Source organism: Scardinius erythrophthalmus (genome assembly GCF_964197995.2).
Source record: "Scardinius erythrophthalmus genome assembly, chromosome: 13".
NCBI lineage: Eukaryota > Metazoa > Chordata > Actinopteri > Cypriniformes > Leuciscidae > Scardinius > Scardinius erythrophthalmus.
In genome coordinates this window covers 5,401,690-5,418,770 of record NC_138233.1, presented here as the reverse complement: position 1 = coordinate 5,418,770, position 17,081 = coordinate 5,401,690, and the positions used below count along the sequence as shown (strand labels likewise).

Genomic DNA, 17,081 nt, shown 5'->3' with positions numbered 1-17,081 from the left:
TGAATGCAATTAAATTCTGATGTCAACACTTTTTAAAGCTCTTTTAGGATTGAAAATGGCGCAGAGCATTTGTCTTTTTTATGTTGTTGTTGTGTTGCTGTCCGTGGTGCTGATCAGGCATTTACGGAGGGCTTACACTGTTTGAGTACCATACACGTTGAGTAACATAAATGTTGTGGTCTTATTTATCTCTTAAGTAAATATTGCTGCTTGTTCATGTTGTTGCAGAAAGTCCTATACCCTGTTTGGTGTATATTCCAGGACTTCATAATGTCAGAATGTCATGCAGTTTCTTATTTTAACTCACAGTGTCGCTGTTCACTAGCAAAACCATGAGTGTGTTCAGAACACATCTCTCCACCCTGCTTCTGATGTCATACACTGGGTTTCAAGCTCGTCTCGTTACAGAATATCGTCGACGGAGACTGCAACATATACTGTACTTCTGTCTACATTTAGATTTACATTTGTTTTCTTTGTGCATGCATATTGTCGTGTTCCTGGATTTAATTTCTTAGGCATTCCAAACGTTCTGCTTTGCTGCTGAGATGTTTGGCCTTTTGTTCTTCGTGCTGATGGCGCACACCGCTTATGGAGACGTGAGCTATTCTTTCCCGGAGGAGATGAAACGCGGATCTGTGATTGGAAATATAGCAAAGGATCTCGGACTCGATGTGAACAGACTGTCATCTCGTAAGGCTCGCATTGATACTGAAGGTAACAGAAAACGATACTGTGACATTAATCTGAATACTGGAGAACTGACCGTAGCGGAGAGAATCGACAGAGAGGGACTGTGTAATGAAAGAATTTCCTGTGCTCTTAATTTTGAATTAGTTCTAGAACACCCATTGGAGATACACCGTGTCACTATCCAAATACAAGATATTAATGATAACACGCCAACATTTCCTAAAGACACGATAAAGCTTGAGATAAGTGAGAATGCTGTGAAAGGTGCGCGGTTCCGCGTGAATGAGGCGCATGATGCTGATATAGGACAGAACGGAGTACAAAGCTATTCGATTCAAAATAATAAGCATTTTCTTTTATCTGTAAGTACAAAGGCGGATGGTGGAAAAAATATTGAGTTAGTGTTGGATAAAGAGTTGGATCGTGAGCAGCAGAAAGAGGTGACTTTAATTCTCACTGCGGTAGACGGCGGGACTCCACCGAGATCAGGGACTGTAGCCATACACGTCACTGTGCTGGATGCTAATGATAATGCTCCAGTCTTTAGTCAGGCCGTCTATAAAGTCAGTCTGCCTGAAAATTCTCCTGTAGATACTGTAGTGGTGACAGTGAGCGCTACTGATGCTGATGAGGGACAAAATGGACAAGTGTTTTATGAGTTCAGCCGAATTTCCGGAATTGCGAAAGAATTATTTGATCTTAATGAAAATAGTGGAGAGATTAAAGTTAAAGGCCCAATTGATTTTGAGGAGGAGGTAAACTATGAAATGCTCATTGAGGGAAAAGATGGCGCTGGTCTTTCTTCGGACACTAAAGTAATTATAGAAATTACAGATGTTAATGACAATTCTCCAGTTATAGTGATTAAATCTCTTAACAGTCCCGTTCCCGAGAACGCGTTACCCGGTACAGAGGTTGGCATCATTAATGTTCAGGACAGAGACTCTGAGAATAACGGACAGGTGCGCTGCTCCATTCAGCAAAACGTCCCATTTAAACTCGTTCCTTCAATCAAAAACTACTATTCTCTGGTGACCACAGGTGAATTAGACCGCGAGCTGCTCTCTGATTATAATATTACAATCACTGCTACTGATGAGGGCTCTCCGCCTTTATCTTCCACTAAGAATATTCACTTGACTGTAGCTGACGTGAATGATAATCCACCTGTATTTGAGGAGCAGAATTACAGAGCTCATGTGCAAGAAAATAACAAACCGGGCTCCTCTATTTGTTCAGTATCAGCTACAGACCCGGACTGGAGACAGAATGGCACTGTAGTTTATTCTCTGTTGTCCTCTGATGTCAATGGCGCACCGGTGTCCTCCTTTCTATCCATTAACGGAGACACCGGGGTCATTCATGCCGTGAGGTCGTTTGATTACGAACAGATGAAGAGTTTCAAAGTGCTCGTGTTAGCCAGAGACAACGGTTCTCCTCCTCTGAGCAGTAACGTGACCGTGAGTGTCTTCATATCGGATGAGAATGACAACTCCCCTCAGATATTATACCCCTCTCCGGAAGGAAACTCCTTCATGACCGAGATGGTTCCCAAAGCTGCGCAGGCGCGCTCCCTGGTCTCCAAGGTGATCGCCGTGGACGCGGATTCTGGACAGAACGCGTGGCTCTCGTATCACATTATTAAAGCGACTGATCCGGGACTTTTCACTATCGGTGTCCACAGCGGGGAGATCAGGACGCAGCGGGACATTTCTGAATCTGACAGCATGAAACAGAACCTTATTGTGTCCGTGAGAGATAACGGACAGCCCTCTCTCTCAGCCACGTGCGCGTTGTATTTACTCATCTCAGATAACTTGGCTGAAGTTCCAGAACTGAAAGACATGTCTCATGACGAGAGCAGCTCCAAACTGACGTTTTATTTGATCATCGCGCTGGTGTCCGTTTCCACTTTCTTCCTGACCTTCATCATCATCATCCTGGCCGTGAGGTTTTGTCGCAGGAGAAAGCCCAGACTGTTGTTTGATGGAGCTGTAGCCATTCCCAGCGCCTATCTCCCTCCAAATTACGCAGAGGTGGAGGGCGCGGGAACTCTCCGCAGCGCTTACAATTATGACGCGTACCTGACCACGGGCTCGCGCACTAGTGACTTCAAGTTCGTCAGGTCTTATAATGAGGGCACACTGACTGCTGACCTGACTCTGAAAAAGACTCAGTCCGCTGTGGATGATCTCGAAGGACTTGATGCGGAAATCAACGATTCCTTTCAGGTAGGACTAAGTCTTTCTTTAAAAAATAATTTGGTCATTTGAAATTGTGAAAGTGTATTTCCCCCACTTGACTGCATTCACTGGCATTGTTTTCTGTTGCTGGTAGATCACGTGGCTTTTCAATCTTTTTTTATTTATTTTTTTGTGGACAAATATTTTTGAGGGTCAGTTTAAAGTCAGAAGAGTATCTGCATTATGTGGTCTTTTGCTTTTTTTTTTTTTTTTTTTTTTTTTTTTTTGTCTGGTCTAGTATGAACAATTTTAATATGTGGCATGATTCGCAAATCGATGTGTTTTTGTTTTTCTTGTTTATTTTTTGGCACTAGCTGCGATTTTGGGTTCAAAGCGGTAAAAGTTGTTTATTAGAAATCTTTTACTGTTACGAGGACATGTTGAATTTATGAGGAAGTGTTAATATTTTAAGTAATTTTACGTTTTCATTGATGTATTTTGATGTATTTTAATGTAGCTATAAGGGAATTAATTTCGGATGTCAGTTTCAGTAATTTTTCCGTTTAGCGAAGCATCTTAAACGTCATTTTAATCTGATTGGCAATGGCAGAGGGCAGGTTTCCCCTGTTGCTGTCCGTGGTTCTGCACTGTCATACTCTTGGTGTTTGGATATTTTGCTCTTGCGTATTTGTAACTCTCTACTCCTCCATGGCTTTTTATTTTATTATTATTTTTATTTATTTTTAATAATATACATTCTGGGTTTGTGTTTTTATCTCTCCACTTCAGGGAATGTTGATGTTGTCTTCTGCTTAGCCAAACAATTGCATTACAATAAAATAAGGATATAGTTGCTGAATAAGTACACAAAACCCATTCTTTGTATACTATAACACTTAATTCTGTGAGAAAAATGGATGTCATGCAGTTTCTTACTTAAACTCATAGTGTCGCTGTTGACCTGCAAAACAACGTGTGTGTTCAGTACACATCTCTCCACCCTGTTTCGATGTCATACGCTGGGCTTCGAGCTCGTCTCGTTATACAAAATCGTCTACAGTGAGAGAAGGACTGTATATTAGGCAGTCAGTCTATTTTTCTAAATTTCTTCATTTTGTGATTTATTTTACATATTTGTTGTTTATCTGGATATAATTTCTTCTCAGTTTATTAAGCATTTCAGTAGTTGCTGCTGAGATGTTTGGCCTTTTGTTCTTCGTGCTGATGGCGCACACCGCTTATGGAGACGTGAGCTATTCTTTCCCGGAGGAGATGAAACGCGGATCTGTGGTTGGAAATATAGCAAAGGATCTCGGGCTCGATGTGAACAGACTGTCATCTCGTAAAGCTCGCACTGATACTGAAGGTAACACAAAACGATACTGTGACATTAATCTGAATACTGGAGAACTGACCGTAGCGGAGAGAATCGACAGAGAAGAGATTTGTGGAAAGAAAGCTTCATGCGTTATTAATCAGGAAATGGTGCTGGAAAATCCTTTAGAACTACATCGCTTTATTCTCAATGTCGAGGACATAAATGATAATTCACCACAGTTCAAACAAAGTGTAATAAAATTCGAAATACGGGAATCAGCAGACAAAGGATCTCGATATTTATTAGATGAGGCCCACGATGCGGATATTGGTATGAATTCAGTGCAGACATATGTAATGCAAGACAATGAACACTTTCTTCTTAGTGTATTAACGCGTTCAAATGGAAGAAAATATGGCGAGCTCGTTCTTAATAAAGAGTTGGATCGTGAGCAGCAGAAAGAGGTGACTTTAATTCTCACTGCGGTAGACGGCGGGACTCCACCGAGATCAGGGACTGTAGCCATACACGTCACTGTGCTGGATGCTAATGATAATGCTCCAGTCTTTAGTCAGGCCGTCTATAAAGTCAGTCTGCCTGAAAATTCTCCTGTAGATACTGTAGTGGTGACAGTGAGCGCTACTGATGCTGACGAGGGACAAAATGGAGAAGTTGCCTATGAATTTGGTCATTTATCCGAACGCCTTCTGGAAATATTTTCTCTTAATTCGTTGTCTGGAGAGATTAAACTAACAGGACTCATTGATTATGAGGAGGAGAATTTAATTGAGCTGCCAATTCAAGCCAAAGATGGGCAAGGGTTAGCGAGTCATGGTACAGTAATAATAGATGTTATTGATGTCAATGATAACGCCCCTATGGTAATACTTAAATCTCTAAACAGTCCCGTTCCTGAGAACGCGTTACCCGATACAGAGGTTGGCATCATTAATGTTCAGGACAGAGACTCTGAGAATAACGGACAGGTGCGCTGCTCCATTCAGCAAAACGTCCCATTTAAACTCGTTCCTTCAATCAAAAACTACTATTCTCTGGTGACCACAGGTGAATTAGACCGCGAGCTGCTCTCTGATTATAATATTACAATCACTGCTACTGATGAGGGCTCTCCGCCTTTATCTTCCACTAAGAATATTCACTTGACTGTAGCTGACGTGAATGATAATCCACCTGTATTTGAGGAGCAGAATTACAGAGCTCATGTGCAAGAAAATAACAAACCGGGCTCCTCTATTTGTTCAGTATCAGCTACAGACCCGGACTGGAGACAGAATGGCACTGTAGTTTATTCTCTGTTGTCCTCTGATGTCAATGGCGCACCGGTGTCCTCCTTTCTATCCATTAACGGAGACACCGGGGTCATTCATGCCGTGAGGTCGTTTGATTACGAACAGATGAAGAGTTTCAAAGTGCTCGTGTTAGCCAGAGACAACGGTTCTCCTCCTCTGAGCAGTAACGTGACCGTGAGTGTCTTCATATCGGATGAGAATGACAACTCCCCTCAGATATTATACCCCTCTCCGGAAGGAAACTCCTTCATGACCGAGATGGTTCCCAAAGCTGCGCAGGCGCGCTCCCTGGTCTCCAAGGTGATCGCCGTGGACGCGGATTCTGGACAGAACGCGTGGCTCTCGTATCACATTATTAAAGCGACTGATCCGGGACTTTTCACTATCGGTGTCCACAGCGGGGAGATCAGGACGCAGCGGGACATTTCTGAATCTGACAGCATGAAACAGAACCTTATTGTGTCCGTGAGAGATAACGGACAGCCCTCTCTCTCAGCCACGTGCGCGTTGTATTTACTCATATCAGATAACTTGGCTGAAGTTCCAGAACTGAAAGACATGTCTCATGACGAGAGCAGCTCCAAACTGACGTTTTATTTGATCATCGCGCTGGTGTCCGTTTCCACTTTCTTCCTGACCTTCATCATCATCATCCTGGCCGTGAGGTTTTGTCGCAGGAGAAAGCCCAGACTGTTGTTTGATGGAGCTGTAGCCATTCCCAGCGCCTATCTCCCTCCAAATTACGCAGAGGTGGAGGGCGCGGGAACTCTCCGCAGCACTTACAATTATGACGCGTACCTGACCACGGGCTCGCGCACTAGTGACTTCAAGTTCATCAGATCTTATAATGAGGGCACACTGACTGCTGACCTGACTCTGAAAAAGACTCAGTCCGCTGTGGATGATCTTGAAGGACTTGATGCGGAAATCAACGATTCCTTTCAGGTAGGACTAACTTTTTTTTTAAATAGATTTAATTTTTATATGTGTTTTATATTGATTGCTTTCATCGGCCAGAAAACAATACGTGGCTCGCTCAAGTGTTATTGTAGACTTGAATATTTTAGAGGGTCAGTTTGAAGTCTGAAAAGTTATGTCAGTGTTTTCATATATTATTTAATACAAAATCAAGTTATTTTTGTATTTTTTTTATATAATTTTGTAAATCAGGGGCAAATTGTTATAAAACATTTTTTAAAGGAATTTCAGAAATGTTAACAGTTGTTATGAAGTGGCGTAAACTCACATCATGTGATCCGATGCGGTGTGAATAGTTGGTGAGTTTCTCTATAGGCTATTTTGTTTATTTTATTCTTTTTTTTTTTGTCTTCCCGTCGTGTTAACAAATAAATAAATGTTGGATGGTAAATTAGTTGAAAAGGGCATATTTCTATTTGCTGTCCATGGTTCTGTACAGGCAGTGTCTGTTGCTGGTGAGGTTTTTTGCTCTATACTGTGTCTAAACACAGTCGTGTTTTTAGGAATAGATGCTCTTAAAAATCGAGCTTGTTCTCTTTTAAATTCTACGAGAATGTTTGGTTGGTCAGGGCCATTGATATTGGAAAGTCATTTCATTCATTTTATCCAAGTTTTGGCATTTATCGTCAGTTATTAGAGTTTCCTAATTTAACCCTGTGTTGTTGTTTACCAGTGCCACCGTTGGCCTTCACATTGTTTCTCTCCACTCATGGTGTTCATGGTGTCATATTCAGGACTGACATCACAGTTCGCTGTAGACAAACAGATGATGTTAAACGGTTGAGGTATTGACTGGATTTACAGAGTAAATGTGTATGCAATTTATTTGATTGCTTTCATTGACAACATACTCTTTAAAATAGCAAGATCGCGCGCCTCATTCAAGTGCTTTTAGACACATAAACATTTGTGAGGTTCAGTTTAAAATCTGAAAAATGTATAAATTAATCTAATTCATATTTAGATTTTGCTCATGTATAATGTATCATGTTTCACAAGTCGTGTTACTATTGAGTTTTGCGTTCTTTTTAGTCGCTATTATTTTATTCAAAGAGCTTACAGTTAGCCTTTTTGGTCAGATTTAAATAAATAAATCTGAAACTGACTTGTTATTTTGACTAATCGTTTTGTCGAGCGCATTTTAACGTTTTTTCTAACTTCTCTTTTTGTGCCTATAATGATTCGTATTTTTGTAATCGAATCTATGACAAAATATTGCTGTTTTATGTAATTTTGCGTTTCTCTCATCGATGTCTCATTTATGTCAAATGTGGCTTATAAGGGAAATTTAATTCCGATGTCAACAGTTTTTAAATACCATTTAAGTAGGAATGGGAATAGCGTTGAGCAGGTTTTACTGTCGCTGTCCGTGGTGCTGCATCCGCATTTATTCTCGACGTTTGGGTATTTTGCTCATATATAATGTAGCCTTCTATACCGTTTTTTTTATTTATTTTTTATCAGTACCTTATATGTTGCTATTTTATTTATCTCTCAGTCTTCAGTTAATGTCGCTGCTTGTTCTTGCTTCTCAAAATACTTCAGCATATGTCAGTTCGGCGTACATTCCAAGCACTTAATTCTGTCAAGAGATTAAAAAATATATATCATGCAGTTTTTTATTTTAACTCATAGTGTCGCTGTTCACCTGCAAAACCATTAGACTTCAGTACACATCTCTCCACCCTGCTTCTGATGTCATACACAGGGCTTTTAAGCTCGCCTCATTGTAGAACATCGTCGACGGAGACTGCCTCATATACTGTAATTCTGTCTACATTTCTATATTTAGATTTACAATACATGTATATTTTCCTTTACATGTATACTGTTGTGTTCCTGGACTTAATTACTTAGGCATTTCAAACGTTCTGCGTTTTTGCTGAGATGTTTGGCCTTTTGTTCTTCGTGCTGATGGCGCACACCGCTTATGGAGACGTGAGCTATTCTTTCCCGGAGGAGATGAAACGCGGATCTGTGATTGGAAATATAGCAAAGGATCTCGGACTCGATGTGAACAGACTGTCATCTCGTAAGGCTCGCATTGATACTGAAGGTAACAGAAAACGATACTGTGACATTAATATGAATACTGGAGAACTGACCGTAGCGGAGAGAATCGACAGAGAAGAGATTTGTGGCGACAGGGTTTCATGTGTTTTAAAATTTGAGTTCATGCTTGAGGATCCCTTAGAGCTGCACCGTGTTTCAGTTCAAATTCAGGATATTAACGACAATTCGCCTGTTTTCTCAAAGGATGTGATCACATTTGAAATCACAGAGTCTGCTGACCGAGGAACTCGCTATCGCTTGAATTCGGCTCATGATGCTGATGTAGGACAGAACGCAGTTCAGAAATACAATCTACAAAAAAATGATAATTTTCAACTAACTATAAATTCAAATGTAGACGGAGAAAAGAATTTGGAATTACTGCTAGAGAAAGAGCTGGATCGTGAGCAGCAGAAAGAGGTGACTTTAATTCTCACTGCGGTAGACGGCGGGACTCCACCGAGATCAGGGACTGTAGCCATACACGTCACTGTGCTGGATGCTAATGATAATGCTCCAGTCTTTAGTCAGGCCGTCTATAAAGTCAGTCTACCTGAACATTCTCCTGTAGATACTGTAGTGGTGACAGTGAGCGCTACTGATGCTGACGAGGGACAAAATGGAGAAGTGACGTATGAATTTGGTCGTATCTCTGACAGAGCTAGAAAGCTGTTCTCGATAGACCCTCATACAGGTGACATTCAAGTTACAGGTGCACTTGATTTCGAGGACGAAGCTGTTTATGAATTACGTGTAGAAGGAAAAGATGGATTTGGTTTATCCAGTGACTCTAAAGTTGTAATTCAACTTACAGATGTTAATGACAATGCTCCGGAGATACGTTTAAAATCTTTGCGTAGCCCCGTTCCCGAGAACGCGTTACCCGGTACAGAGGTTGGCATCATTAATGTTCAGGACAGAGACTCTGAGAATAACGGACAGGTGCGCTGCTCCATTCAGCAAAACGTCCCATTTAAACTCGTTCCTTCAATCAAAAACTACTATTCTCTGGTGACCACAGGTGAATTAGACCGCGAGCTGCTCTCTGATTATAATATTACAATCACTGCTACTGATGAGGGCTCTCCACCTTTATCTTCCACTAAGAATATTCACTTGACTGTAGCTGACGTGAATGATAATCCACCTGTATTTGAGGAGCAGAATTACAGAGCTCATGTGCAAGAAAATAACAAACCGGGCTCCTCTATTTGTTCAGTATCAGCTACAGACCCGGACTGGAGACAGAATGGCACTGTAGTTTATTCTCTGTTGTCCTCTGATGTCAATGGCGCATCGGTGTCCTCCTTTCTATCCATTAACGGAGACACCGGGGTCATTCATGCCGTGAGGTCGTTTGATTACGAACAGATGAAGAGTTTCAAAGTGCTCGTGTTAGCCAGAGACAACGGTTCTCCTCCTCTGAGCAGTAACGTGACCGTGAGTGTCTTCATATCGGATGAGAATGACAACTCTCCTCAGATATTATACCCCTCTCCGGAAGGAAACTCCTTCATGACCGAGATGGTCCCCAAAGCTGCGCAGGCGCGCTCCCTGGTCTCCAAGGTGATCGCCGTGGACGCGGATTCTGGACAGAACGCGTGGCTCTCGTATCACATTATTAAAGCGACTGATCCGGGACTTTTCACTATCGGTGTCCACAGCGGGGAGATCAGGACGCAGCGGGATATTTCTGAATCTGACAGCATGAAACAGAACCTTATTGTGTCCGTGAGAGATAACGGACAGCCCTCTCTCTCAGCCACGTGCGCGTTGTATTTACTCATATCAGATAACTTGGCTGAAGTTCCAGAACTGAAGGACATGTCTCATGACGAGAGCAGCTCCAAACTGACGTTTTATTTGATCATCGCGCTGGTGTCCGTTTCCACTTTCTTCCTGACCTTCATCATCATCATCCTGGCCGTGAGGTTTTGTCGCAGGAGAAAGCCCAGACTGTTGTTTGATGGAGCTGTAGCCATTCCCAGCGCCTATCTCCCTCCAAATTACGCAGAGGTGGAGGGCGCGGGAACTCTCCGCAGCGCTTACAATTATGACGCGTACCTGACCACGGGCTCGCGCACTAGTGACTTCAAGTTCGTCAGATCTTATAATGAGGGCACACTGACTGCTGACCTGACTCTGAAAAAGACTCAGTCCGCTGTGGATGATCTTGAAGGACTTGATGCGGAAATCAACGATTCGTTTCAGGTAGGACTAACAAATATTTTCTTATTTTTATTTTTATCTTTTTTTAAAAAAAAAAAAAAAGGTTTTGTCTTTACAGAGTGGCAGTGTCATAAGGCTCTCTTGTTAAAAATATTGCTTGGCTTATTTCAGTGCTTTTTGTATGAACATTTTTGAGCGTTAATTTGAAGACTGAAAACTAGCTACATTAAAACTTTTAAAATAATAGTTTTTATTGGTTAGTTTTTTGCACGTGGTTCTCTTTATGCAAGTATTCTATAATATGTCAGCTACAACGTGCACAAGCAATTTTGATTGATCGCACAAGCAAATTTGACTTTACTTTGGGATCTTGTGAAAAATGGCCAAATTGTGCAAATCTGATCTTTGCTTGTCGAGACGCATTTTGCTTAAATACAATGACTTTGATCATTACCATTTCTGAAACCCCGTTTAACCCTTGTATGGTGTTCGGGTCTGTTGGACCCGTTTTCATTTTTTTATCAAAAGAAAAATGATACAATTTATTATTTTTTCAAACTGAGACTCATTGGCCTTGGCTCATTTTCTGTGAGGAATATATATCAGAACACATTTTCAATGAAAACACACTGTACACCCCCCCTACACATTTATATTACACACAGGATGTTCGGGTCCACTGGACCCGGGGCTAATAAAAGTGTGGAAATTGTAGGTCCTGTGTACCTTTACTCTGTCCTCCTCCTGTCAGGGCCTGTATGTTCTTGTATATGGTTTATGAGGACACAAATGTGTATAATGACATGCTGGGTATTACAACGTAAACATGGTTTATGACGACATCTGTGCCCTCATACTAAAACATACTAAATGGTGTTTTTTGAAATAAAAAAAATGCCAAAAGTTTTCTGTGATTGATAGGTTTAGGGGTAGGGTTAGTGTAGGGGGATACAGTTTGTACATTAGAAAAACCATTATGCCTATGGAGAGTGACCGTACACCACATATCCAAGTGTGTGTGTGTGTGTGTGTGTGTGTGCGGGGGGGTGTTTTGTGTGTGTCTGTGTGTGTGTTGTGTGTGTTGTGAGTGTGTGTATGTGTGTGCATGAGTGTGTGTGTGCGTGCGTGTGTGAGAGAGATTGTGTGTAAGTGTGAGAGAGTGCAAAAGTGAGTTTTGTTTCTACCCCTGCCATTCCCACATGAGGTTGCAATTCTTAAATGTGATCTAACAAAGGCAAAGAGAAAATATCAACCATATATGCTTTTTATATTGCTTGTAATTGGGATGAAGTAAACATCTGTTGAGTATTTTAACATAACATTTTTGATTGTTTTGAATTAAAAACCCAAAAATGCAGCGGGTCCACCAGACCCACGAACACTGGCTGAGTAACAAAAATATGAACACCACACAAGGGTTAATCAGAATACTGTAGAGAGTTACTGAGATTATTATGTGGCCCAGGATAAAAGGCATATACTGTGATCTCGCGCAATGTGGATAATTTATGTTTTCTAATTATTTTATTTACAGTTTTGCATTCCTATTGTTGTCTGTTATTTAAAAAATATATTTTTGGGGTTTAAATTATTTTCTTATTTCATTATTTTTTGGATTTAGTAATAATGGCATATATCTGTTTACTGTCCATGGAGCTCTACAGGCAGTGTCTGTTGCTGGTGAGGTTTTGCTCTTATGTAGGTCTCTAAGGTCTTTATACAGTCGTGTCTATTACGACTAGTAGATGTTATAGAAATTGAGCTGGTTCTTTTTTCACATCCTCATAGATTGTTGGTTGAGGGACTTGATTCGGACATGATTGATCCTTTTCAAACAGGACGAACAAAGTTTTTCTTTGAAAAGAATATGTTCTGCGATTACAGATTAAATAATTATTTGTATTTTGACAGATTGCTTTCACTAACAACTGACTCTTAAAGATTTTGAAGTTCATTTTAAAGTCTGAGTTTCACAAGTCTTCTTTGACATGCTTTTTTATTATGTCAGTAGCTACACTGTAAAAAAAAATCCCGTAAAAAAACGGTAAATCTCTGGCAGCAAAGTTTCCAGACGGGTTCTGTTAAATTACAGCAAATAACCATTTCACAAAATTACAGGCAAAAACCGTAAAAATACAGAATTGACTTTACGGTCAAAATTAATTAAATTACAGTACTTTACTGTTGATAATGGCTTATTAAACCGTGGAAAAACGGATAAATTATGTCAAATTACATAAAAAGAACATTTAACTTTAAGGTTAAACTGTAAATTTAGGGTTTTATAAAGTTATTTTATAATAATGCTCTTGTCTATCTACAGTAATTATCTTTTAATATATAGTTTTTCTGTGTAAAATAACTATGAAGTTATGTATAAAAATGGAATAAGTACATAAATTCAAATACAAAGTTTGTATATTTACAGTTTTATTTTTTGCAGATCCAGTTTCACAACTTTGACCAATCTCTAATTAAGTACTTAATAATAGCAAATGTACAGTCAATTTCTGTTAAATTAACTAAATGTACAAGTACGGAATACCTGCACATTTACAGTATTACTCATTAAACAAACACTGAACATCAAGATACGTGAATGATAGGAAATACAAGCTTAGTATATAATTTAGAACATGTAAAAATATTCACATTAAAAAAAAAATACTGTATACCTTTATACTCTAATATAACTTATTTTAAACATTTACAATTACATTTTATCCAAAGTGACTTAAAATTAAGAGAACAATAGAAACAACAGGAGCAGTGACAAGTCCCAGTTAGTGTAGCACAGTGCACAATTTTTCTTTTTTTTTATTAAAACAAAAATGTAGTATTATTGGGTCAAGTGTTTATGAAAAGATGGATCTTTAGCAGTTTCTTGAAAATGTGTTGAGTTGGGCAGGTCATCCCACCAGCAGGGAACAGTCCAGGGAAAGGTCAGTGAAAGTGATTTTGTGTCTCTTTGGGATGATGGCACCACAAGGCGCCGTTCACTTGCAGAACACAAGCTTCTGGAGACACATAGATCTGAAGCAGTGAGTTTAGGTCTTGCTGCAGCATCTGGATCAGTTGCAGAGGTTTGACTGATGCTGGAAGAGCTGCCAGGAGAGCATTACAATAGTCCAGTCTGGATAGAACAAGAGCTTAGACAAGGAGTTGTGTGGCTCCGATAGGAAGGGCCGGATCTTTCTGATGTTGTATAAGGCAAATCAGCAGGATCACACAGCAAGGATGGTTTGGCTGAAACCATAAGCAGTTCTGCCTTGGCAAGGTTGAGTTGAAGGTGAAGGTCATTCATCCAGCAAGAATTTTCCATCAGGTAGGCTGAGATGCGAGCAGCAAACGTCAGATCCTTTAGCTGGAATGAAAGGTAGAGATATGTGTCATTAAGTGATAGGAAAAGTCATGTTTCTAAATGACAGAGCCTAGTTACACTAAAAAAAAAAAAAAAGAAAAAAAAAAAGATGGGTGGAATCTATTCAATCGCGGTCTTACTGTAGTAAAACCAAACCTTGTGCAGCTACAGTGGCCTCACAAGTATCAAATGAATATTCACATGGGAAAATACAGTATAAAACAAATACAATTTTCTGCCACTTTTAGTGCAATCATATGGAATCAGAAGACTCGGCCATTATGATATTTTAAATTACTTCTTCCCATACCTGATTTGCCATGATCATTCTGCTTTCCACTTGACCTGAAATCACAAAAAAATATTTTTTAACAACTCAGTATTACATTTACACATGTAAGAATATGTTCCACTGAGACAATGCAAAACCTCAACTGACTATGATCTGGAAGCTGAGCAGGAAAGGCTAACAGTGAAGTTTTGAGCTGAGACACCTAACGTTAGGGGTGTAACTGTCTGTTCATCTGGATCAATGCAATTTTCATAACCAATGATCAAAAGTATCCTATGAAAAAGTCTACTATGGTGACCCCAGGTCATCCAAAATGTAGATAAGTTAATTTCTTCATCAGAACACAAACATTCTATCAACTTTTATTTTATAAGCCTAATATATGCACATATAGGCTATGCATTCTATAGGCTAGCTGTGTGTTAACAAGCAGATGCAGCCAGAATATGCAATTTATCATGCTGTGTTCATATTCTAGTCTCGTTTTCTTAACAGTCTTGATAGCCACGTTAACCCTTATGAAAATTAACTAACGTTATGGTTTAACCACAAAGAAAAAACAAACAAACAAACAAACATGGTAGGCCTATTTCAAAATAGTCCGCCATTTAAGAGATCGATTTAACGTTACTGACAGATAGCCTACTATCGCGTATTAAGGAAGATTTTATACACAATTAAACAGAATTTGATATGTATAACAAGTCTACGAAAGCTTGTTTTAGGTCTTTTGAGATGTGGGTTCAACTGATCTTTCTTAAAACAGATGGAAAATGTAAAGACGCATGCTACATTTTCAGTGTTTTGCCCTCCAGCTCTCGCCAGTTATGACTGAACATAATTTAAGAATGCTAACGTTAGCTTGAAAACTGTAAACGTAACACAAATGTAATATAAAATATCGTTCACATGTTAACTTACTTAGTATAATGAGACTCTTACCTCAGCCGGTGATCGGTTGGCATGATGTCCGCCGTGACGAACAAGGCTCACAGAAAAGGGCGTTATTTCCGTAGAATTCAAACGGACTGACTCTGACAACAGCTCCTGCTCACAACTGCTCTTGACGAATACGATTGCTTTGAACCACTGTTGATCTCACAATCCACTTCACGAGAGTACCGGTAAACTGAATTCAAATCTCCCGCTTGCCCAAACTCGACTGATCAGCTAACGTTAACCGTTGTGGGCGGGAGTAAACAGCGGAAAAGTAATGGCGGCGAATTTGAATCTGCGTCATCGCGCACGCGCACTCACACACACAAAGCCCTGAATGTGCAGCAACGGAGATTTGGAAAAATATTAATAAAATATACATGAAATTATGGGAGAATAAGACAATGAAATAATGATCAAAATGAGTATAAAATAAAATGTGAAATAAAAAATAACTGTAGCATATGTAGGGTACTGTATGTACAAAAACTATTATTTAACCTTTAAAAAGCTCACTTTAACCCCCACATGCTTAATAATCTGTAAGGCAAACATATTGAATAGATGCAGATTTCCGCAGTTATACCTTCTTTTCTTTGTTTTCTAATTTCACAGAAAAAATCTGTAAAATATTACTTATAATTTCTGTAAAATTACACATAACTCTGTAAAAATACAGACAAGTTCCTTTTAAAAAAAGTAAAATTGATGTAAAACCAAAATACAAGCAATTACCTGTAAATTTAACAGTGGACCTTTAAATTACAGAAAATGCCTTTTATTTTACAGATATTTGCTGTATAATGACAAAACGGTAAAATTCTGTAAAAAAATACAGACAATTACCTGTAAAATTACACTTTTTTTTTACAGTGTAGGAACCCTTTATAGAACTGACATTGACATTGTATATAATTGATGGACCCTTTTAGCTGTTTTCAAATTGTCTTATTAATACCTCTATCTGCCATAAAATAGCATTTGAAGCCTAAATGGCAGTAAATTAAAATACAATAAGTCGTCTCTGGGTAATATTTTAGATTCAAAGAACTTAAAAAAGTTTTATTTTTTGTTGTTTTTTAATGAGAGAAATCTGATATGTCTCGTTCTGTTAGCTAATCTTTTAAACTCATTTAAACTTCTATGTGATATCAGTAGCTGTGTCTCTCATACGTGGATTGTGCAGTTTGTAATTTAATCTGTGACAACATGCTGCTGTTTAACGTTTAGCGTTTTTCTCATCTTTGTCTTTATGTGATATTGGTTTATGAAAGCAATTTCGTATGTCAGCTACTTTGTATACACACTTTTAGTCTGGTTAGAGATGACAGAGTTTTCGTGTTGCTGTCCGTGGTGCTGCAATGTCAATTACTCTTGTTCGGTGTCTTGCTCTTATGTAGCTCCTAACATATCCCGCCAATCATCTTCTTCTTCTTCTTCTTCTTCTTCTTCTTCTTCGTCTTCTTCGTCTTCTTCTTCTTCTTCTTCTGCTTCTTCTTCTTCTTCTTCTTCTTCTTCTTCTTCTTCTTCTTCCTCTTCCAGTAAGCCTTCTACAAATATTGTGGTCGTGTCTATTACACTCGTCAGGGAATGTTGCTACCGGCTCATGTTTTGCTAAATAATTTTACCTATAATCGACACTTAATTCTTTCAGAAATATGAATTGCAGTTTCTTCTTTTAACTCACAGTGTCGCTGTTCACCTGCAAAACAATGTGTGTCTTCAGCACACATCTCTCCACCCTGCTTTTGATGTCATACACTGGGGTTCGAGCTCGTCTCTACATAAA

At 39.4% G+C, this 17,081-nt stretch overlaps 2 protein-coding genes across 4 annotated transcripts in view; both read left to right on the top strand.

Moving 5' to 3' along the window:
* The window catches only part of LOC308700560 (protocadherin gamma-A1-like), a gene marked incomplete at its 5' end in the record, with an annotated part of 176,556 nt that overhangs the window by 3,522 nt on the left and 155,953 nt on the right, over positions 1 to 17,081 (top strand). The window contains one exon of one of the 3 annotated variants that reach the window (XM_081382208.1): positions 549 to 2,924. The exons of 1 other annotated variant lie outside the window; for it this stretch is intronic. In XM_081382208.1, the coding sequence (XP_081238334.1) occupies positions 549 to 2,924 (2,376 nt within the window). Of the gene's footprint in view, positions 1 to 548; positions 2,925 to 3,954; positions 6,450 to 17,081 lie in introns of those variants that run through there. One more of the 3 variants, XM_081382220.1, reaches the window with a different exon arrangement.
* Positions 8,246 to 11,484, top strand: LOC308701244 (protocadherin beta-16-like; the record flags this gene model as incomplete). Its single annotated transcript, XM_081383442.1, has 2 exons — positions 8,246 to 10,745; positions 11,455 to 11,484. The coding sequence occupies exons 1-2, from the start codon at positions 8,370 to 8,372 to the stop codon at positions 11,482 to 11,484; spliced, it is 2,406 nt and encodes an 801-aa protein (XP_081239568.1). The 5' UTR covers positions 8,246 to 8,369.